Consider the following 21566-nt stretch of genomic DNA (forward strand, 5'->3'; position numbering starts at 1 on the left):
TCTGGACCTTCCCTGAGGGGTGATGCTGGAACTGAGCTCAGTCAATAGAGGCTCTGGAGTGGCTGCTGTCCTGGACGGATCCGCTTGCAGGGGGGGATGTTGGCTCACTTTCTGCTCCTGTGACCTGAAGGACCAGTTTTGTACTTTCTAATTTCACAGCTGATGATCTGCAGAGCCCCATTCCCTGCCACTGCCCTTCCCTCACCCTCCCTGAGCAGAGGACACAGGGAGGTGGTTGTGGTGGGTTTTTTCCCCTCGGTGCATAGGACACCTCCAGGCAGAAGAGGGTGGATGGGGTGAAGGATTGGCATTAACCCCTTCTTTTTGTTTTCCTTAAGTTTAGTCTGTTAAGGATTTGTCTGGTCCATGCAGGCAGGCAGAAGACTTGACCCCAAACTTGAGTCCTTCTGCACATGGTCCCCTGCCTGTTCTATCCCACTTCTCTTAAATGAAGACCAGGTTCAACCCACCCTTCGGCACCGGGCACAGCCCGCTGCAGCTGTGTCAGATGTGTTTCCTGGGAGGATTTTCAAGCCATGAACAGGTAAATGCTGCTTTCTCTCTGGGAAGGGTCTCCAGAGGAGATGTTCTAGTGCCTGGTGCCCTTGAACCAGCTGGTTGGGGCCCCAGGGAAGTGGGGCAAAGGCTGCCAGCAGCAGCTCGTTGGCTCACCTCCCGCAGCCTGTGTGGGGCTGTGGCCGTGCCACCGCTGCCTCTGCTGTCCCCGCCTGCTCCTAAACTAGTTCCCTGCTAGTTCCCTGGGCAAGCCTGGGCCACACTTTCCTGCCCTCTGCCTACCCTTCCTCTCTGAACCCCTCCAGTGCTTTTCCTGGAAGCGGGATGTCATTCCTCAGCGCTCATTCCCGTGACCAAAGTGACTGAGCGGCTGTAACAGACAGTATTGCTTCTGCTTCTCTTGGGCCCATCAAATCCTTGGGAAAAGGCTGGTTTTGGGGGATTTGAGTCCAATCCCTGCTCAGTGCAGCTCTGCTCTGAGCTCATCCACTGCCCTAAAGCACTGCTTCCAAACTGCTGCTGTGGGATCACTGCAATTCCTGGTAAGATCTGAAAGCTTTGCATTTTAAACTATAATGCTGTGGCTGGTCAGTCTCTGCTCTCAGTCCTGGGTTCGCCAGCTCTCCTGCTTTTGAGTTCACTGTGCGGATCATGGGTTTTCTTGCTCACAGCCACACATGGAATGAACCCACAGCGGGGTTTGTCTGCTGAAGGTTGTCTTTGCTGCTGATCAAGCTGCCTGGGCTGTTGCTGTGGTGGGTTTTGCTCTGTGGAGTGTCCTGCAATGATCTGGCAGGAGCTGGTTGCCCAAGTGGGGATCTTACAAACACAGGAGTGCTTTTACCCCGCTGCGTGCACGTAAACGTGCTCTTTCCACACAGGTACTTCCTTCTGGGAGCCTGACTCAGCACCTTTCTTTTCCTGAAGACATTGAGTTTTATTTGGCTTGGTTTTGCCAGGAGACTCTCCAGAGACTCACGGTGTCCTCACCATGCCACGGGTGTGCTGTTCTGTAGTGACTTCAGCAGGATCCAATGTACTGCACAGCCCAAGGCACCCCACTGCCAGCATCAGACCTGCTGGGAGTGGTTCTTTGAGTGCTAAAGAAATCAATCTCCCCATCCACACCCTGAATTACTGATTTTAGTGTGGTTTAGGAGTTAGAAAGTGGATGGATTGACACTAATTCTTCACAGCCTTGGCAGTAACAGAGGAGCTGTGGCTTCTCCTCAAAGTAATGTTCGATACCCAGTGCCTCTGTTTGCCTCGTAGGGGTTTTGCTGTTTCATTGCTCTTTCCAAAGCAGGCTGAGCTGTTCCCCAAATGGTCTGACCTGCAATAGTCATTAAGCTAAGCCAAGAGCTGCTGTTGAGAGGAGAGGAAGGAAGGAAAAAGAAAGACTGGGGGAAGCCTTTACCCTATGGAACATCCTCTGCAGAGCCTGCACCCCTTCGAGGGTCTGCCCTTAGAGGAGATGAGGAGCCAGGCGGGTGCAGGAGCTCTGGGCTGTGCTCTGCTGCGGCTCCGGCGGGTGGCAGCACCCAAACGGCTTCTCCAGGTGACTAAACTTGGGTGTAGAAAAGCAAAGGCACCTTCCCTGCTCTGCTGGGGCTTGGGCAGGGAAACTGCTGGGAGCAGAGGATGGATTTGCAGGGTTGCGTTTCCAGTGGTGCTCAGTGTTTCCCTGCTGTGGTCTCCAGTAACTCAGACTGAGGTGGGGCTTCGCATGCTTTAAGCCACTTCTGCAGCTTCTCAGAGCAGAGCTGTCCTGCTTGGCATGGTTTATTCCAGGGAAAACTGTTTTTTGGAAGCAAAAGGGTGCTTTTGATTCCCCTTGGCCTGGGGGAAGGTCAGTGGCAGCTGGATGTTTGCAGACCACAAGGCCATCAGGAGAAACACCTTCTATTCCGCTGGCTGGAAGGGTTGAAGTCCAGGGGTAGTGCTGGAATCAACCTGGGATCACAAACACAGTCCCGGGCATTCACCTGCTCTGTGTCTGGAGCCATAGTGATAGCCCCATCCTCCTAGGAATGTTTGCCTTTTCCCTTGGCCTGCCTGGAAGGCCAAATGACGTTCCTTCACCCCCCAAAACCTCCCTCTCTGCTTCCTCGGGGGCTCCTGCCACTGCCTTTTCCCTGTCTTCACTCTGTCTTCTTTCAGGTGCCACCAGCCTGAACTGCCAGATTTGGAGTGTCACAGATGCCATTACCCTGAGCACTGCTGAGGCTCCCGTGAGCCACGAGCCTGCAGGGGCTGAGGACAGAACAGCCCCGGGATTTGGGGTTTGGTGACACAGAGGGAGCGCCACACGTAGCGCAGGCACCACAACGCCGTGTACCAGCCACCCGCTGATCCAGGCCCGCGAGCGGCTCAGGTCAGAGTCAGGGTTTCTGGTGCTGGTTACAGGGCTGAGGTGGTGAAGCAACAAAGCTCAGGCTGGGCTCGGGGTGGTGCCATGAACTCTGTGTCTGTGTGTGATGTAGAACCGGCCCCGTTTGCAGCCTTGGATCCTGCTGCAGGAACAGAGCCCAACCGGCTCCCTTGATCTCCAGCGACTCCAGGTAGCAGCAGCAGTGCTCTGACATAGCTGAGAACAGGGTGAAACTCATCACAGCCCTGCCAGCTCACCTGCACCCCAGTGCAGCACAGACACTGCCAGGTACCCTCACCCCAGGGCAAAGCATCTCCAAGATGCTGCTGTTTTACCATGGCCAAAGCACAGACAGTTGTAAGATGAACAGGCACACAAGGATCCCAATGCAGCCGCCCCAACCTGGGTCCTTCCTCACCTACAATGTCACTGCTCAAGTGGGTGGGTGCGTGCTGGTTTTTGACCCCAAGAGGCTATAAAACTGGGAGATTAAATGCAAACAATGTCCTATTGTGGCAAAAAAAGCACTAAACCCAAGCAGGCCAGGTGCAGTGCCAGGCTGGACTTTGCCCAAGCTGGTTTTTCAGCCGTTTGTGCCCACTCCCTCTGGTAGGAGGTGGAAATGTTTCGGGGAAGCAGAGACAAGAACCACAGCAGCAGGGATCTGGGGTAGCCTGCAAAGGACTTTCCTTGTTAGCTCATCATAAAGGAGACCTGGGGCAAGGGTGGCTTCTTCAGCACAGTCATGTGCTGCTACGTGGAGAGCAGTGCTTGGAGCAATGGGGCTTGGTCAGCCCCGAGTGTTTCAGTGGAGTCTGGAGTTCAGCAGGACTCAGGAGTGAGACATGAGGCTCCAACTGCCTCTCCTTGGCCAGGCAGGGAGCCTGGAGGCATTGCCCCCTCCCTTCTCACACCCCTGCAGGAGAAACCACACATTCTACCTGGAAATAAGCCACTTTTCTTTTTTCCTTTATGTTGCAGTGCAGTTTAACAGGATATGAACATGCAGAGGAATGCCACTTGGCAGCAGGAGCTCAGGAAACACAGCAGCGCCTGTCAGTAGTCAGCAGGTGAAGAGGCTCTTGGGAAAGAGGCAGGAGACACAGTCCCAGCAAGAAGAGCCCCCCCAAAGACACCCCCATGCTCTCCCCTGCCCACAACCACAGGCTCTCCAGCCTTCCCTTACCACAGGGTAGCAGATCAACCCCTCCAGACTACAAGCAGCAGCAAAGGAGGAGCAGAGTCTGTCTCCACTGCAATAGCTGGGGGTTTTAGACTGGTGTTTTCCCTTCCCAAGGAGGCAGAAGGAGACTTCTTTTACAAAATAAACTGACCCTTGTTTTCACAGAAGAGCAGGAAGCTGAGGGGAAGGGAGTAAAAACTCAGGAGTACCTACTGCCAAACTGCACCGGCAAAGGGTGGATGAGCAGCTCTGAAGAGCCAGGAGACAAAGCTAAGTGATACATTAAGATATGTCCCAGAACCTCTCAAGTCTGGCTCTTGTTGCTCTAACTCTCTTTTTGCTCTAACCCCTCCTCTCTTAACTGCCTTTTGGAAAGTGTCTCAGATGGTTTCAACTAGAGCTGCTGCAGCCTTGTGTTGTGCTCAACACAGGACAACTGAGGATGACTTTGTGAGGCTGCCTCCACTGCAAGCTCGGGTGGGGATGCTCAAGTGTCTACTCGCCCAAGGTAAGGGATGTCCAGCAATACGTATCCTGCCCCATTCGATGGGCTGACTGAAAGAGGGGGGAGAAGGGGAGGGCTCAGTTGAATTTAGCTTTTGAAAAGTCCATTTCTGGATGCTGTTCCATGAACCTGCAAGGAAAACAAAGACAAGAGCTTGGGTATGAGTCAGCAGGAGCCACAGAATAGCTTGGCTGCTGCAGGGGGGGAAAAGGCATCCCTACTTCCTGCACTGTCAAGTTTGCTTTGTCCCCACACCCAGCAGGGCAGGGACTGTTCTGCTGAGCTCCTTGGGACACAGTCCCCACACTACAAACTTCTTCCTCGGGTCAGTGGTATCAGAAGTCCACCAGCCATGGAGGTCAGCAAGTCCAGACACATGGGAGTTATTAATTATCAAACACACACCCTTTAGCTGTTACCCCTCGGACAGACACGTAGCAGGAATGACAGATTGCAGGGCAGAGGGGAGATGGTGAGAGCAGATTACGATTTAAGATCAAACTTGTTAACTTAAGCATTCCTGGGGGCATGGGGTGTATCTCCAGTGCTGTGACAGTGAAAACTCATGAAGGACGTGACCAGAGAAATCTGGTTTCAGGCTAGGTGCAACCTAATTTCACATGTACTGCAATGCCAGCAGACAGGACTATTTGGACTCAGGTTGCCACATCAGAAGGTTCTGAGAACAATACACAGTGCCTCTGAGTGATCAGGAGTAATTAGTGCACAGAGAAGCTCCTGGCTTCCTCCTCTGCCCTGCAGTTCACCAAGGGACACAACACGGGACCACATGGAGGATTCATGCACAAATTAAGGGCAGGCCTCTGTCTTCCTCCATGCTCTCCTCTCCTGGTTTCCCCTGAAATGCCACCACAGCATTTCCACTTTCCATTTCCATGGAAGTAGGTACTGCGAGAGCAGTGTCCTTGTTTAGCAGCCAGATGGGCTTCACAGGCAGAGATTAGGACCCACCTGGGTGTCAGCGAGTCTACTTTGGCCTGAACAAAGTCTAAACATCCTCTCTTGTTCTTTGCCAGCCAACCTGCACACAAGTCCAGCTTCAGAGCACTGAACAAGTGACCTTGCCAGCGAGGCATCCTGCATGTGGACTTCCCAGGAGGACAGGGCTACCTCCCACTCCACTAAACACACAGGCACTAAGGAAGTGTGGCCTCTGCTCCAAAGCAGCTTCACCCTCCGCCGTACTGATCAGAGCGAAGCTTCTGCCACTACAGATAAGCCAAGGAAGAAGAGGAGTCAGGCCTGCGACACTGATCCTCTTTCCAACCCTGAAGATAAGCTGTGGGTTTGCACTTGCTGAAGAAGCTGCTTGACCCAGAATTGCCTCCACACCTCCCCACATGGCCTTGGGAGCTCCGTGAGTAACCTTCCTGCCAAGGTGCATTTATGCCAAACAAGGCAGTAAAGACATAAAAGTGCTATTGGCTCGGAGACAGCAGGCTGGTGGCAAGTCTGCAGGGAGGGGAGATTATCTGGGCTACAGAGAAGAGGGAGATTAGAAATCAATCAAGATCATGTTAAAGTTCAGTAGAGATGGGACCTCCAGTCCCAAACATGCTTCCTGGACGTGCAGTCAGCAGATTAGGACAATTCCAGAGCTAGGCTATTCCCAGAATTTCCCGTTATGCTTTCTACCCCCACGGGCTTTTATAGACACTGGTGGTTGGCCAACAATTCAATGCCTGCGTAACTGCAGTTGGGAACACAGGTAGGATTGAAGGCCAGCCTGTTTTCTGCTCACGTATTTGTGTCAAAGAGGAAGAGGAGAGGAGCTTGGGGAAGGAAAAACCCCCAAATTAATGAGGTCTGCTCACTTTTTCAAGATGTCTTGCTTCTTCTGTTCATCAGATGTGGGGAGGCCCATGGATTTCTGTCGCTGATCATACATCATTTTCTCCACCATACTGCGAGTTTCACTGTCCAGGTCTGACAACTAAAAGCGAGGACTTTGATTAAAAGTGGAATAACTTGTCTCAACCCATCCATGCACCCTGCTTGCAGAGAACATGAATACACTGAGCTTACAAATACAGGGTGACCAGAGAAGCTGTGGCTGCCCCATCCCTGGCAGTGTTCAAGGCCAGGTTGGACACAGGGGCTTGGAGCAACCTGCTCTAGTGGAAGGTGTCCCTGCCTGTGGCAGGGGGTTGGAACTGGATGAGCTTTAAGGTCCTTTTAAACCCTAATGATTCTATATACTGAGGTTATGCTTTGCTGTGTGCACAGGCTGCAGAAATACTAATTTATAAACTCAGCTTCATTCACTTGAAGTTTTGGGGGCACATTAATGTTCATGTATGAGAAGGCTCCATTCAGTAAACCAGGGGGAGCTCTTACCTTTGAGTTCTCTGGATTAATTTTCTTGGTGTTGATTTCTGGGTCTGTGGAGACGAGTTTGTTCCACCATTCCATCTTGTTGATCTGAAGGATGAAGTAGCAAAAGTATTTTATTTCTCCTCGGCTTGCTCTAGGAATTTTATGCCTCAGCCACAGGAAAAATCTGAACATGGATAAAGGGTACAGCTTTCATTCTGAACCACTTTAGGTAGCCTGAATTTCCACAACTGGGAAACTTGAGAGCATGTCAGATGTCACCTTTGGCACGACATAAAGGAGACTGCAATCAAATTGCCTGGAGAGGCCCAGAAGGGACACAATAAGGGACATAATAATAAAGTCTGTCCTTGGGTTTTCATGTCACTAACAGATGTCAAAACATGGCATTATTCCATTAAGGAACAACTTTAAAATGACTGATCTCCTTCCAGCTGAGCAATTTGATATCCTGGACTAGTATGAAGTTAGGCTGAAGACAGGGGGAACCTGCAAAACCCCACTTCCAGCAGCAGCCCTGACCTTGTAGCAGGGATAAGCACAGTTCTGTTTCAGCTGACAAAGCCCAGGGCTTTTACAGGTTTTGTCAGACTATTTTCAGACTATTTGTCAGACTATTCCCAGACTAATTTCACCAGGGAAGAAGCAGACAAGTCTGAATCCTCCCTGATTCATTCTGCTTTACCTTCTCCAGGTGCACAGTGACTGTTTTGCCATCTTCAATGAGCCAGGAGCTCTCCTCCACCTTCACTTCATTGAAAAGCTCTCCATCAATGACAGGCGAATGGCCCTTCAGGCCAACTTTGAGGCGCCGTCTCTGGATATCCACCACCATGTCCTTCCCCTTCAACCTGAAGTTCACCTTGAAAGGGATGGCCAGCTGGAGCAGACACAAAGCAGATTTCAGGAGCTGAGCAGTGAAGACTCTCCTCACCCTCTCATGCTACTGTTCTAAGACTTTCTGCCTTGGTTTCACCAGAGTAAAGACAGAACATGGAATATTTTCCTTGGAGTACTGAGTGAGCAGGAGGTGAAAGGATGCAAGAGTAAGTTTGGCAGCAGGATGGCCAATAAATCAAAGGAACCATAAAAGGGAAGATTTTAATGTCTTGTTAAAACAAGACCAAGGGTTGGTAAAGTTAACTACAGCTTCTGGGCAATCTGATTTAGTTGCCAAGTTCTCTCCCAGCTATTGAAATGCTGCTGTTAAATACAGCTAAGAGTGTCCCACAGGCAGCTGAGATCCAGGGCATTGGCTCCACTGTTCTTAGAGCATCTGCTCTTAGTCCCTATCTCAGATTCCTCAGATCCTGGTAATAACGCAATGCTTACATCGAGTTCTGAAAGAGTCTGTGTCCATCTATAATTTGGAAGGTCAGCTCCATTGCCAGAATTGGGTTTAAGTTTTCCTTTGTCCTTCTCATCTTCCTCTTCATCATCCGTTTCCTAAGCAACAATTTAAGGTGTAAAGAAGATTGGAATTAAGTGTGTGGTTCTTAAAGAATGCCAGACTGGACACCCCTTCCCATTCAAAGTTCTCAGGGTTGTCCAGAAACATATTTCTCTCAGCCTAAAATAAAGCCCCTAAATGAGCTTTACCTGTTTGTTAGAATCTGAAGATTCACCTTCATCCTCCGAGGGTTTCACTGGGACACTGTTAACCTGTCCTTGTGCCTCTTTCTTCTGCTTAAAAAGAGAACAAACACCTTCAGCCCAAAGTTGGCACTTTGTGTTACTTGCTGATCTGACACTAGGTGGCCTCAACCTCTTCAGCTGAAGCCAAAGAGCAGGACTCCGACCTGCACTGAAGAAATTTTAGCCCTTAGAACAGGGTTACAGGAAAGCAGCACTGCCAAGGGGAGGACTCCCTTGGTCCTTACAGCTTCGGATGACCGTAGCAGAGGGTGTTGCTACAATCAGAGAGCTTGCTGAAGCAGAAAAGCAGAGTGAGTTATAGGAGAATCCAGGTGAAAATGCAACGGTTGACACTGCAAAGGAACAAGTTTGAGCCATTTTAACCCCTCACTGCTCCCAGAACTACATGCAGGCCAGTGAAGGAGATGACCCAGATGGTACCTGCAGGCACCAGCCATCACTTTTACCTGGTTGATTTCCAGCTGCAGCCTTTCTGCTTCCTCATCTGTAAGTTCCTTAATCCTTGGCTCGTTTGCTTCTTGCTTTTCCTTCGCAAGTTTCGCGGCTCTCTCTGCCTTTTCGCGCCGCTCTGCCTCCTGACGAGCCTTCTTCTCCTTCCGCTCCTTCTGAGCCAGTTTGTTGTGATGGTTGAAGGTGTCTGTGATCAGCTGGAAGACAGGAACAGCACCAAAGGGGTCTAAACAACCACTGCTTTTTCAAACCCAAATGAAGCCAACTCGCTGTCTACTGAGGAGAACATTTGTTGTTGTGACTTTTCCCTTCCTTTTCACTCCAGTCTTTTGACTGAAAATCTAGAGTAGCAGAAAACTTAAAGAGGATTTCAATGTAGCCCTTCCTACTTCTTCCTTACACAGGGATTCTCCTGGAGATAACAGGGAAATAACAATTCTCCCTTTCTGCAGTTCCAGGAGGATGAGCACATGCCTAACCCAGCCATTTAACAGCTACTCCATCTTGGACAGCACAGCTGGAAGGACACAGACACCAGATCCAAGCTTTTTTACCTACTTCTGACCTTTCCCATGACTGGGCTTTTCCAGATGGATATTTAGTGTCACGATTTAGAGGAGAAACACTTGAAAAGCTCCATGTTTTACACTCAGGGGTGAGTTCCTACATAAATCCACTCCCAAACCTCATGTTGTTGTGACTGTGAAAAGCAAAATGTCAAGGTCTCTGATGCAAAGGGCTGTGCTGCTCAGCAGGGAAGCTGAGTACATAGGCAGGAAGCCAGAGCAACTGCCCCACAGTCGATAACACCAGGAGCACTGTGCAAAGCAGCACGTATAAGAACTGAAGTTTGCTCCGGAAAACAGCGTAGACAGATCCCAAGAAAAGGAACTGGAGGGATTTCTTAGGCAGGGGGAGCAGGTGCTGGTTTATATATACCCCAGAAACTTTCACGGGGGCTCACTGCTTTTCTAAATCAGCTCAAAGCATCCACACCTTGGAGTTTTGTAAGCACCACAAAGTATTTCTGCTTCAGAGAAGCAGTTTCTTCCATTTTTGGTGCAGTTACTGTGGTGTCAGAGACTGCATTGAGCACCTTTTCAGAAGACCATACAGCATTTTAACAGGTACCACCTAAGGACACGCTGTCCTTTTACAGGCACAGACACAGATTTCTATGGAGCTGCCAACAACAGTAGCCAGGATCACCAGCCAGTGTCATCTCTGAAATGCTCCTCTGGTTTCACTCCCTGGGAGCACGCCCAGGAATTCGGGGAAATTTGTTCTTTAGTCAAAGAAAAATGACAGCAGGCTTCATCTTTCTTGCTTTGAAACCATCCTCTTTTCCTGCTTTCATTTTGTCTCTTTAGATACTAGACAAGATACATTACTCACTGTGTTAGCAACTAACATCTACCCTAACACCTTCAACACAGCAGCAGCACCCGATTTGCTGGAGTTCCAGCAGTCCAGGAAGGGGAACAACTGCTATATTGGTAAATACAAGCAGGAAAGTCTGGCCAGTTCATGTGTGAATGCTCTGAATGTTATTGCTCTGCAGCGAAACAACTGAGCTTTTCAGCTCTGGAGCTGGGTGAGGAGTTCAGGCTGCCTGAGGACCCCCAGGCTTGCTCCCCAGCTCCATCCAGGCTCCGCAGATGGAGACAAAGGTGCAGTCACCGGTGCAGAGACGTGGACTTTGTGCTTTTTCTGCGATGAACAAACAAGGTAACGTGGGGTTATCAACACCACGGTGTGTGTCACCGTTAAGTCAGTGTGTCTGGCAGATTTGCTTTCCAAACAAGCCTTTGGCCAGAGCGTGGCAAAAGAACCTGCCACACCATTGGTACCATTTGAAGGAGCAATCAGATAGGGGCAACTCATTTTACCTTGCTCCAGCAATGTGTTTCATCAGCATCATAGTGTCCCCAAGCACATTGGAATGCTTTGGGCTGTTCAGGCAGGGAAGGTTCAGTATGGCACAGACAGAGGTGGCATGTAAGTGAGAAGACATAAAAGGATTTGGGGTTTTTTACCTTCTCTGCTACTCCATCTTCTCCCCCGGTGAAGAAATCCGTTTTACGCCTCAGGAAACTAAAGAACGTGTTCACAAGCTGGGAGGGAAAAGAGGGAAGGGGGTGGGAGAAGGGCAGGAGAGAAAGAAAGAGCAATGAGACCACATCACTCCAAGCCACCTCCTGTCTCTCGAGCAGCCTCTGTTCTTCATCCTCCCTATCCATGTACCAGGATCACACTGAAATCAGCCCCATGGCCGTTTCCCAGAGAAAACATCCTTTTGTGAAGACCCAGCTCTGGGATTCCCAGTGTTCAGAAGAGGCATTTGTGTGGTTGACATGAGGAAAGGGCGAGCAGTTTATTGTTGGGTCACCTTGGAGACACAGCTACTCCAACACCCCAAGGTGTTATCTGAGGCAGGAATTCGGGTGGGTATGTGTACGTATGTGCATCTATACACATAGGGAGATATACACACATACTGTACTTTGCTTCTTTGGACACTTAAACCTTCAAAGTGTGCAAACTCACCCTCCTGTTCATTTTTACAACTCTCTGGCTTCCAGATACCTCATGGAAATGGCAGTTTTGAACTGGCACCCCCAAACACCCCTATGGATATCCATACTCTTGGTGGACGTGGCTTATCTTTATTTCCCAGGAATTCTGTCCTGTCCATATTTCAACGGGAAGTTTCCCTGCAGCACAAGCAGCTGTTATAATGGCTGTTTCCCCAAACCATTCCTCTGCTTCCTAGCCCTTTGGAAGAGCAGGCCCTGACCACTCGGGGAGCACCAGAGCCCTATCCCCGAGGAGGGCACCACGTTCAAGTGCACTTCACGGTCCAGTCCAACCCCCCCCATCAGCTCCCAGGGGGCCCCTGAGGCTGGGCAAGTGGGGGGCGGCAGGAACCGAGCCTCCCCTCGGGTGTTCTGCTTTGGTGTCGCCCTGCTCACCCTGTACCTCCGCCGGCCGGAGCTCCTCACCCCCGCTTATTAACCCCGCGTTAATTAACGGGCGGCTGCTCCGCGCTCCCCGGGGCTGGCGCAGGCCCGGGCCGCTCTGGGAGGAGGAAGAGGGGGAGGCGCACACGTGCCTCCCATGCACCGCCGGGACCGGGGAAGACCGGGCCCTCCACACTCTACCCCCCCCGCCCTTTCCCACTCGCTCCTCCCGGTCCCGCTCCTCCCCCGTCCCCGTTCCCCTTCGGGAATACGGAGAAGCTCCCGCCGCTGCCTCCCGGTGCCGGCGGCGCTACCTCGCGCACGCCGCCGTGGTGCTGCTGTGCCATGGCGAGCAGCATGCCGTCGAAGCGATCCTCCTGCTCCGCCGCATCCTCCGCGCTCAGCCCCATGGCGCCCGCCGCGCCGCCCGCCTCAGCCCCTCACACCGGCAGCCGGAAGCGGAACCGGCGCCAACGGAAAGGCAAACGCGCACTTCCCACATCCACCAATCCCAGAGCGTCTCTTCGCTGATTGACACCAGTCGCAACCAATCAGTTGGAGGAGGGGGGCGGGACGCGGGGCGCGGGGTCCGGTTGCTATAGCAACGGCCTGGCCGGGCCTTTCCAGAAAGGTCGGTGGAGGCCTCCGGGCCTGTGCGGGGTCTCGGTCCCTGCCGGGCCTTGCTCTGCCCTCCCGGGGACACCGGCTCTGCCCCCGTGTCCCCCATCACCGGCGAGCCCGGGTCCTGTCTCGGCACCGGCGTGGGGTGCTGGAGTATGGTCCTGGTACACGGATAGGGAGGATGAAGAGCAGGGACTGCTCAAGGGGCAGGAGGTGGCTTGGAGCGGTCTGGTCTCGTTTTCTCTCCTCCCCGGGGGAGAAGATGGAGTAACAGAGAAGGTAAAATAAACCCGAATCCTCCCGCTGTTATATCTCCTGACTTACACGCCACCCATGTGCTGGTGTGCCCTCAGGGACGCGGGTTAATGGTGGTCCTGGGGTGATGGGTGGACTCGGTGGTCTTAAAGGTGTTTTCCAACCTCGTTGATTCTGTGTCTGTGCCACACTGAGCCTTCCCTGTACAACCCAAAGCGTGCTGCTGTGCATGAGGGCTGGCAGCCCATGGTGCTGATGAAAGGTAAAATGAGTTGCCCCTATCTGATTGCTCCTTCAAATGGGGTATTTTTTGCCATCCCTGTGTGTGTTAGGGTTAGGGGTGTGTGTCTCCCTCTGTGCCACAGGCATCCCTCCTTCTCCCACCACCCCTTTAGAAATCCACGGTTAGAAGCTGCTGCTTCCCTGACTCAATTCCTGCTGGGCAATGGATAAAACCACTCAGTAATTCCGGTGAAAACCCAAGAATTTGCCCTTCTCCTGCCCTGCACTTCCCCGGAGAGACCCGAAACCGATCGATGTGCCTCGCCTGGGGCTGACTGCCACAGCCCATGGCTCACCGGCTCTCTCTTCCTCCTCTCTAACAACCAGAGCCTCCTCAGCAAGGTCAGGCAAACAGCCGCTGATAAAACAACTTCCAGGTTGCTCATTCCAAGGCCGGAGCACTCAGGTCATGGAGGGGAGGCCCCAGACGAGTGTGTGTGACCCCGCTGGCAGTGACATTGCCAGCAGCGCAGAGGCCTTGGTGCCATGGTACAGCCTGGGTTAATGACTTTGTTTGCACTGTTTGGGTAATGGTGATAAGGTCGCCCAACCCACTGGCCCTTTCCTTTGCTGCTTCATTGAGAAAACGGCCGTTGACACAGTGCAGAAAACAACTTTGCCCCGGCCAATCAGCCCGGGGACGGCGGGTGGTTGGGCTGTTATAATGACTGCTTAATCACAGCGCGGTCAAGGCTGTGGAGGGGTGTTTCACTGCTGGCCCGGCCTTATAAGGGTGGGTTTGAGCAGCTATGGGCTGGCAGAGCTGGGAGGACCGGGAGAATCCAGCCTGCGGCGGACGGTTTAGGAGGGATTTTATGTCTCTCTCCCATCTGCTGTAGCAGGAGCTGAGTTTTGCTGAGGATCCAGCCGCTCGGTTTGGCTATGACCAGCAGCAGCATGGACATGGACTGTGAGAGGTGCCAGTGCCACAGTGAGGACAAGCACACCGCCATCCTCTACACCCTCCTCAGCCAGAACCTCAGCCACAGCCCAGCGCAGCAGCGCTGCCTCTGCCACCAGCGCCGCACCGTCTGCCTCCGCACGCCCCACGTCACCTGCCAGGCGGCCTCCAACGTGCTGGTAAAGACCATCAGCTTCATGAAAAACCTCCCTTCCTTCAACCTGCTGCCACGAGAGGACCAGCTCCTGCTGCTGGACAGCTGCTGGGTCCCCCTTTTCCTCCTGGGGCTGGTCCAGGAGATGGTGACCTTCGAGGTGATGGAGACCCCAGCCCCCAGCATGCTCAAGAAGATCCTCCTCGATGGGCAAAGCAAACGGCAGGAGCCTGAGTGGACACAGCCCACGCTGGTGGCTGTGCAGCGGCTGCAGTGCTGCCTCAACACCTTCTGGAGCCTGGACCTGAGCCCCAAGGAGTACGCCTACCTGAAGGGAGCCATTCTCTTCAATCCTGGTGAGTGCCCAGTGCTCATGGCTCTGCCTGCAGGTGGGAGAGCTCACACTGTTCCCATCGGCATCTCCACATGTGCCTCTTGGCTTGGGGACCCTCAGAGCATCCCGTTACCTCATTCTTAACACTGATCACTACCAAAAGTCCGGGGAGGAGGGATGTCAGAGCTTTGCCTGCCCTGCAGGCACTAAAGCACCCCAGGATTGAGCAGTTTACCCAGTTAATTTCTTTTCCTCCTTCAAACAACAACCCTGGAATAGCTACAACTCCATAGTGCTGCATACACCTCATTAGCATGGCCTTGGAGAGCCCTTCTGAGAAATAGGGAAGGAGAAGGGTGGGATGGGCAAAAGCTGGGGCGCTTTTCCAGCCTCCTTCATCACTCTTTCCCCCTGTCCCTCGGCAGACGTCCCTGGGCTGAGGGCCTCCCTCTACATCGAGAGCCTGCAGCAGGAAGCCCAGCGAGCGCTTCAGGAGGTGCTGCAGCCCCTGCACCCCGAGGACCAGGGCCGCTTCGCCCACATTTTGCTGATCGCCTCCACCTTGAAATCCATCCCTCCTGCCCTCATCACGGATCTCTTCTTCCGACCCATCATCGGCAACGCGGACATCATGGAGCTCCTCGCCGAAATGCTCTATGAGATAACGGGCAGGCAGGTGGCTCCTGCGGCGTGCTGAGGAGCCACGCTCAGCCCCCAGCCCCAGGGGTGCTCCCCACGCCTCGCCAGGTGAGGGAAGTGAATCTGGGAGCAGGGATTTAGCCTTGGACTCTGCAGGGATTGTGTTAGGGATGAGGCAGGAGGATTCTGCCGGGCTGCAGCAGAGCAGGCAGAGAAACTGCTCCCATTCAGCTGGTGTTTACAGCAGCTCTTGGTCTCCGTTTCAGGCACCTGTGAACAGAGCATGGAGCAGGGCAGGTTAGAGCCCAGCCTGGTTTTCACTCAATGAATCCTTGATCCCATTGAAATCAATGTGCATTTTGCTGTTAACTCCAGGCGATGAGGTTTATCCTCAACTAACAGCTTGATTCTGTGGTGTTGAGGCACGTCCTCAGCATCGCTTCCCAATCCAAACATGGTGGGATTAGGTCTGGGTGAAGTCTTGGTCTGTTTATTGTGCTCGAAGTCTTAGAACTGCTCATGAAAGATCTTCTAAGGCACCAAAAGGGGAAAAGCCAGTATTAAATCTTGCAGGGTGTGCAGATTTCCCTCTTTTACACTAAGACTCTTTTCTCTCTAAGACCATGAAATGCCACAGGACTGCTTGCTTACTAAGAGCATTTGGGGCCGTGGGCTCACCTCTGTGAGCCAGTGAGCAAACCCCAAGCTGCAAACACTGTGGAGCTGAACTGAGCTGGTTTAGCAGTAAAACCAAAGATCCCTCGTTGGAGATACAGCCTGGAGAGCTCGTTCCTCCTGCCTGCAGCTTCTGCCACAAGTTAGATGTCAGTATTTTATAAGGAAACATTCTGTGGTTTGTATATAAGACGTAATAAATTATTTTTTTAATAAAACAGTTTATGTTTTGGAACGTGGTGGTGATTTGCTAGAGCTGGGGTTCACTTTCTGAGGGGGGCTAGAAAAAACGGATGGCGTGGAGAGGATGCTCCAATGGAAAGGGGCGTTCCATAGAAATCCATCTGCCTTGCCGTGGGGAGGGAGCGTTGTGATGGGACACAAGGAATTCGCCGTTCTCCAGGCGCTGAGCCTCACCCAGGGCTCCCGGCCCACTGGTGGTGTCAGAAGTGGATGCTCTGACTCACCTGGATGCACACGCGGCTGCCAATAGGCTCAAACGCCATCCCCGGGGCCGTGCCCAGCCCAGCCAAGGTGTTGGGTGAAGCCTCCCCTCTTTCCGTCCCCCTCCTGCCCATGGAAACACCTCAGCCCACCACTGAGCAGGGACAGAGGCTTCCAAGGTGATCTCAGCCCCATGACGGCCGTTTTCCATGGGGCAGGGAGTGCATGAGTCACCGGATGAGGCCCATGGGCAGCCCCGAGCCTGGTGACACGTGTGTGAGTCATGGCATGCGGGTGCCAGAGTTACCCCAAACCAGGCACAGGGGAGAACCCCCGGTGCCTCCATCCTGCCCCCGGTCCCACCAGCCCCTGGGACAGGGATCGCTGTGCGCTGCCCCGCCTGCTGTGTCACTGCCCATGGGGCAGGTCTGATGCTGCAGGGACACCCCTCCATGGTGGGACACATGGCGCTGGGGCTTCACCAAGGGAGCAAGCCCCTTGCATGGGGCTGTACTGCATGGCATGGGGGGCTCCGAGACCCCCAGCACCCCCATGGCTTGTGACCCCCTACCTGTGGCCACCCCCAGACCTCCCCTAACCCCTCCTGGCCACCAGGCGGCGCCCACTCCGCAGCCGACGTCATCAGAGCGCGGCGTGCCGGCGGGGCAAGATGGCGGCGCCCACGAGTACCGCCGGTAATGGCGGCACCGCTCGGTACTGCCTGGTGAGCGGCATCCCGGCCGCGCTGCGCTCCGCACAGCTCCGCTCCTACTTCAGCCAGTTCATAGAGGCCGGCGGCTTCCTCTGCTTCCACTACCGACACCGCCCCGAGCGCCCGCGGCCGGCGGGGAGCGCTGAGGAGGCCGCGGCGCCGCGCACTTGCTCCTGCCTGGTGGCCGTGCAGCCCGGCCGCGCCCGCCGCTTCGTCCGCATGTACTCGGGCAAGCGGTGGGTCGGGCCCGGCGGTGCCTCGCTGCCCGGCCGCTGCCTCATCCGCAGGGTCCGCCTCAGCCGCGGCGCAGGTACGAGCACCGGGGGATAGGGGGGGTCGGGTCGGGTCTCCCCTGATGGGTCTGGGGGGGTCCGTTGGGCTCCCGCAGGTGCCAACCTGAGTGTTCAAACCCCTCACGGAGCTTTCTTAAGGCGTTAAACCCTTCCTGAGGCAAGAAGAGTCGGTTTGGAGCCTGCTTATCCCTCTCCTGCCTGGGCGAGCCCTGCTTTACCCCTCTGTGGTGGAGTATGTGCCCTCACAAAGCCATTCCTTCCCTCCTGCAGGCACAGAGGCGTCTCTCTGCAGCGGGGACAAGCCGGTTGCAGGCGAGTCTATTGCAGAAGAAGACTTGAAGCGGTTGCCTGAGTTCAACCCTCCTTCCTTCATGCCTTATGGGAACGTGGGCACCCCCGTGAAGGTTTTCATGGAGCTGATCCGGGCCTGCAGGCTGCCTCCCTGGATTATCAAGAAATTGCAGCTGGATTTTCCGAAGACAGGCTCATCCCGTAGGTATGGGAATGTGCCTTTTAAATACCAGGACACTGAGACAGTTATAGAAGAAGAAAGAGTTTACACTGCTACGGGGGATGAGATCACAGAGGAAGAGGGGCCCGTGGCAAGATCTGGGGTGACTCAACCAGCCAGTGCTGAGGAAGATGAGGAGGAGCAGGAGAAGGAGGAAGAGCAGTCGCACTCGGATGATGTAAGTGGATGTTTCTAGCACCATCCAGAGTTGTCCAGTGCCGCTGCACAGCTGGGGGGGACGATACAGCTCTCTCAGAGCTCATGTTTCATCTTTCAATTGTATTGGACAAATTGCTTGTCTGAAAACAGTGTTAACATAAGGTTGTTCACGTCTTGGTGCACCGAGCCCCTTGGCGCCTGAACAGTGTGTGGGCATTAACACCTCCAAAACTGCTTGTGCACATCAAGCTGGTTGTAGGGCTTGAGCCCAAAGGGTTTGGTGCAGAGGAGCAGGCACAGGAGGAGGCTGGTGCTACAGGAGCAGATCCCTGCCCTGCTGCGTGGCAGATTGGCCCAGCTCTGCTGTTGCTTGTAAATGAGATTTGGGAGGCCGTTTATGTGCTGGAAACGACACGTGGAGCTGTACAAATGGTTGACCTTGATTGCTCCTGGGCTTGAAGTTAGTAGTTCTGAGAAAAATGGCTTTCGTGGCAAAGATACTCCTAGAAAACTGGGCTGGACAGGCTCTCCAGAGACTTTCTCCCTTCCCTCCACCTGACAGACGCCTGTCTAGCCTGTTGTTACAGCCCTCTGTCATTACAGAGCCAGCACAATCCTGAGGCAAGCCTTTCCCTTTTCTTTGCTACACCAGAATTAGCTTAGATGCCAAATCTTTGCTGCAATTTTATGCCAGAAGGTTCTCCTAGCAACAGCGGACACAGGGAACGCTTTGTTCCCTCCTTTACAAGTTTTGTATTCAGTCTTTTCTTCTCCAGACTAAGCAGACTCCTGTAGCTGTTTCTCACAGGGTGTTTCCTGGATCTCCAGCCATTCTTTTGGCTGTTCCTCAGCTGGTTAGTGTCTTCTTTACAGGACTCTACCCCGAAGTGGGCAGGCAGCAGTAAAGCTGTCAGTGTGATCCGTGTCCGTGCCAGTGAGCTGCTTCCCTGGAGCCAACACAATCTCTTTAGGGATCAACAGGAGTGGAATTAATTTGTTGCTAGTGCTGACTTTACGTCCAACACACCTGCTCCTTACATGGGCATCTTTGTGTTGCAGAGTGAGTCCGCTGCTGAAAGCATGCTGTGAAGTGGGTGTGATGTGGTATTTTTCACCACTTCTGTCTGCTGACTCTGAAGATGGCATTAGTCAGGGGAATGAAGTCATCAGTGCTGGTCATGTTAGTGCCTGAAAGCAGCAGGCTGAGGCGAGCTCTGTCGACAAAGCTGTTTCATAGGGAAGGGGTTGTGATGGGCCGTGAGGGTGAGGGCAACGGGGGAGGCTGTGTGCTGTCTGGCACCCAACTTTCTCCATCGCCTTTGCAGGACAATGATACCTGTGAGGAATGGGAGCGCCACGAGGCTCTGTACGAGGATGTGACCCAGCAGGACCGTGTGGAGGAGAGGCTCTTTGAAGAGGAGATTGAGCTGAAGTGGGAGAAAGGCGGCTCTGGCCTTGTCTTCTACACAGATGCTCAGTACTGGCAGGAGAAGAACGGAGGTAATGTTGGTGTTTGTGTCACTGAGCCACAAACTAACCACCACGAGCTGGGGGGGGCCCAGCCCTGCAGGTAAATCAGGTGTGACCCCATAGGAGCACTCCCCATCAGCTGCAGATGTGGGCATCTTGCCATTGCTTTTTAAACCTTCCCTCGATCACAAAACCTGCAGTGGTTCAATCCGGTCACCAGAGACCCCAGTGGTTGTGCTGGCAGCCTGTGGTGTAAGCACTGTGGTGTGCAGAGTTTCTAATACCATTTCCTTCCCGTTTTGTTGGAGAAAATAGAGATCTGGGCCACCAGCAAACAGCTCTTCTGTGTCAGACTTCCACAGCCATCCCCAAAACTCTTGTTTCCTTTCTCTTGGCAGACTTCGATGAGCAAACTGCGGATGACTGGGATGTGGACATGAGCATCTACTATGACAAAGGTATCTTGAGCTGAACCCCCCCCTCAGGAAACCAGGGAGGTTGGGAAACTCTGACCCTGCAGAATTTCTGCAGTGAGGAACTCTTTGGCTTTGTCATCCTTTGAAAGCGTCCAAGACGTCAGTGTACATCAAACAACGTTTCTTCTTGTCTGGCAGTGACACTTGCCAAAAAGAACAGGTTCTGCCTCCTTGTTGCGTGATGCTCTGGGGGAAATGATGGTAGTGAACAGCTTTCCTGAGCTGTGCTGCTCTGACTCTTGCTTCTTTCTCCCTAGATGGAGGCGATAAGGATGCTCGGGACTTTGTCCAGATGCAGCTGGAACAGCGACTCCGGGATGGTTTGGAGGATGGGTCTGTTTCAAGGCTGCAGATTGGCGCCTTTGAGAGATACACCAAGGTGAGCTCTGGATACAGGCTCAGGAGGGGATGGAGCAGGGCAGGAAGGGCAGAGGTGGCAGTGCTCGTGGCTTAGGGAGAGGAGAGGTCTTAGAAGGGGCAGAGCATTCTGCAGAAGATGAGGATGGGCTTTGTCCAACAACTCTGTGATGGTTTTTTTCCTTTCTCCCCAGGGCTTTGGCAGGAAGGTGCTGGAGCAGCAGGGCTGGATGGAGGGGCTGGGGCTGGGGACCAGCAACTCCGGAATGGCTGAAGCTCTGGACAACGAGGGTCAGAACCCCAGATGTAAGAGGGGGCTGGGGTAAGTACCCAACCCTGCCCTGCTGGGTGGTGTTCAGAGCTTCTGCCTGGGCCCTCTGGGCTGACACAGCAGCTAACTGGCTGCAGAAGAGCAGGGATCTGCCTTCGTGCAGCTGGTGGCAGGGCCTGCCACAGTTCTCCAGAGCCAAATATGCTGCTGTTCCTGATGGTCCAGTGCTCCTTACAGGAGCTTGTGGTGTTAGAGTAGAACTGGAATCACTTGCAGGTTTGTGCAGCACACAAACACAAAGGGAGAACTGTGCTTGTGGACTGAGGGTCACCTCTGCTATGGTATTCTGGTAGGGAGAGCCCCAGCTACCTGAGCTGTAGCTGTGCATCTCAGCCCTACCTTCTCAGGGGAAGGGATTGGAGGCTTTGTGTGGTGCTGTGCTTCACTGTGAGGGCTGGCTCTTCTACAGCAATCTCACAGCCAGGAACAGGACAAGAATCCTTATTACAAGGACACTTCTCCTGTGCAGCAGGTGAAGGAAAGGAGCTGGGATGCACAGGGCTATCTGTCTGCCTCAGCGATGTGGGACCAAACATTTCCTGCTTCCTTCTTCTAGGTACCACGGGGAGAAGCTGCCAACTTTCAGCAGGGTGAAAAAGCCCCGGCGAGACGCTCCCATCCTCATCTCAACCATCTACGATGACCCTGACCCAAAGGACAGTGGTGACCAGCTGCTCAGGCGCCAGCCACCCACTGCCATGAAGTACAGGCAGGACATGGCATTTGTCCGGGCATCCCATCGCGCTCTGCAGAGCTTCAGGGCCCAGTCACGCTGAGCAGAGACTGTCACAGAGCCTTTGGGCTGGTTCCGCTCCTGCTGAGCACGGGCTGGCTCCTGGTCTCAGGTTTGGAGCAGGGTGGTTTTATATTTATTTTTAGAAGAACTACAGACTTGTAACAAATTGTGTTAGTGGTTTTTTTTTTTCACCCTAATTGAACTACTCCGATGAGGGGAA

General features: G+C 53.4%; 3 protein-coding genes across 5 annotated transcripts; 2 read left to right on the top strand and 1 right to left on the bottom strand.

Annotated features, from left to right (window-relative positions):
* Positions 1–3829: 3829 nt before the first annotated feature.
* On the bottom strand, positions 3830–12479 carry NUDC (nuclear distribution C, dynein complex regulator). Of its 2 annotated transcripts, none has more exons than XM_030504172.1 (9): positions 12311–12479; positions 11073–11150; positions 9033–9233; positions 8530–8613; positions 8263–8376; positions 7616–7810; positions 6934–7017; positions 6411–6529; positions 3830–4704 (listed from the first exon to the last, which is right to left on the bottom strand). In XM_030504172.1, the coding sequence occupies exons 1-9, from the start codon at positions 12404–12406 to the stop codon at positions 4653–4655; spliced, it is 1023 nt and encodes a 340-aa protein (XP_030360032.1). In that variant the 5' UTR covers positions 12407–12479; the 3' UTR covers positions 3830–4652. The 2 variants fall into 2 exon arrangements, with proteins under 2 accessions (XP_030360032.1, XP_030360031.1); XM_030504171.1 differs by having other exon boundaries at positions 8530–8616; positions 12311–12476.
* A 92-nt stretch (positions 12480–12571) lies between these two features.
* Positions 12572–16096, top strand: NR0B2 (nuclear receptor subfamily 0 group B member 2). Of its 2 annotated transcripts, XM_030504175.1 has the most exons (3): positions 12572–12896; positions 13268–14565; positions 14969–16096. In XM_030504175.1, the coding sequence occupies exons 2-3, from the start codon at positions 14037–14039 to the stop codon at positions 15238–15240; spliced, it is 801 nt and encodes a 266-aa protein (XP_030360035.1). In that variant the 5' UTR covers positions 12572–12896; positions 13268–14036; the 3' UTR covers positions 15241–16096. The 2 variants fall into 2 exon arrangements, with proteins under 2 accessions (XP_030360035.1, XP_030360034.1); XM_030504174.1 differs by having other exon boundaries at positions 12662–14565.
* Positions 16097–16969: 873 nt separating this feature from the next.
* On the top strand, positions 16970–21508 carry GPATCH3 (G-patch domain containing 3). Its single transcript, XM_030504640.2, has 7 exons — positions 16970–17323; positions 17577–17995; positions 19302–19476; positions 19845–19904; positions 20180–20301; positions 20474–20601; positions 21167–21508. The coding sequence occupies exons 1-7, from the start codon at positions 16972–16974 to the stop codon at positions 21384–21386; spliced, it is 1476 nt and encodes a 491-aa protein (XP_030360500.1). The 5' UTR covers positions 16970–16971; the 3' UTR covers positions 21387–21508.
* The last annotated feature ends 58 nt before the right edge of the window (positions 21509–21566 follow it).

The sequence above is a fragment of the Strigops habroptila genome, chromosome 12 (assembly GCF_004027225.2).
Source record: "Strigops habroptila isolate Jane chromosome 12, bStrHab1.2.pri, whole genome shotgun sequence".
NCBI classification, from domain to species: Eukaryota; Metazoa; Chordata; class Aves; order Psittaciformes; family Psittacidae; genus Strigops; species Strigops habroptila.

What these genes read in the sequence shown, in the direction of transcription:
- GPATCH3 (XM_030504640.2), top strand. Translation starts at nt 16,972, where the DNA reads ATGGCGGCGCCCACGAGTACCGCCGGTAATGGCGGCACCGCTCGGTAC. An exon ending in CCGCCTCAGCCGCGGCGCAG is followed by an intron (nt 17,324 to 17,576) that starts GTACGAGCACCG and finishes TCCCTCCTGCAG; the next exon opens with GCACAGAGGCGTCTCTCTGC. An exon ending in CTGGCAGGAGAAGAACGGAG is followed by an intron (nt 19,477 to 19,844) that starts GTAATGTTGGTG and finishes TTCTCTTGGCAG; the next exon opens with ACTTCGATGAGCAAACTGCG.
- NR0B2 (XM_030504175.1), top strand. Translation starts at nt 14,037, where the DNA reads ATGACCAGCAGCAGCATGGACATGGACTGTGAGAGGTGCCAGTGCCAC. An exon ending in AGCCATTCTCTTCAATCCTG is followed by an intron (nt 14,566 to 14,968) that starts GTGAGTGCCCAG and finishes GTCCCTCGGCAG; the next exon opens with ACGTCCCTGGGCTGAGGGCC.
- NUDC (XM_030504171.1), bottom strand. Translation starts at nt 12,406, where the DNA reads ATGGGGCTGAGCGCGGAGGATGCGGCGGAGCAGGAGGATCGCTTCGAC. An exon ending in TGCAGCTGGAAATCAACCAG is followed by an intron (nt 8,617 to 9,032) that starts GTAAAAGTGATG and finishes TCTCTTTTTAAG; the next exon opens with CAGAAGAAAGAGGCACAAGG. An exon ending in TCACTGTGCACCTGGAGAAG is followed by an intron (nt 7,018 to 7,615) that starts GTAAAGCAGAAT and finishes TTCATCCTTCAG; the next exon opens with ATCAACAAGATGGAATGGTG.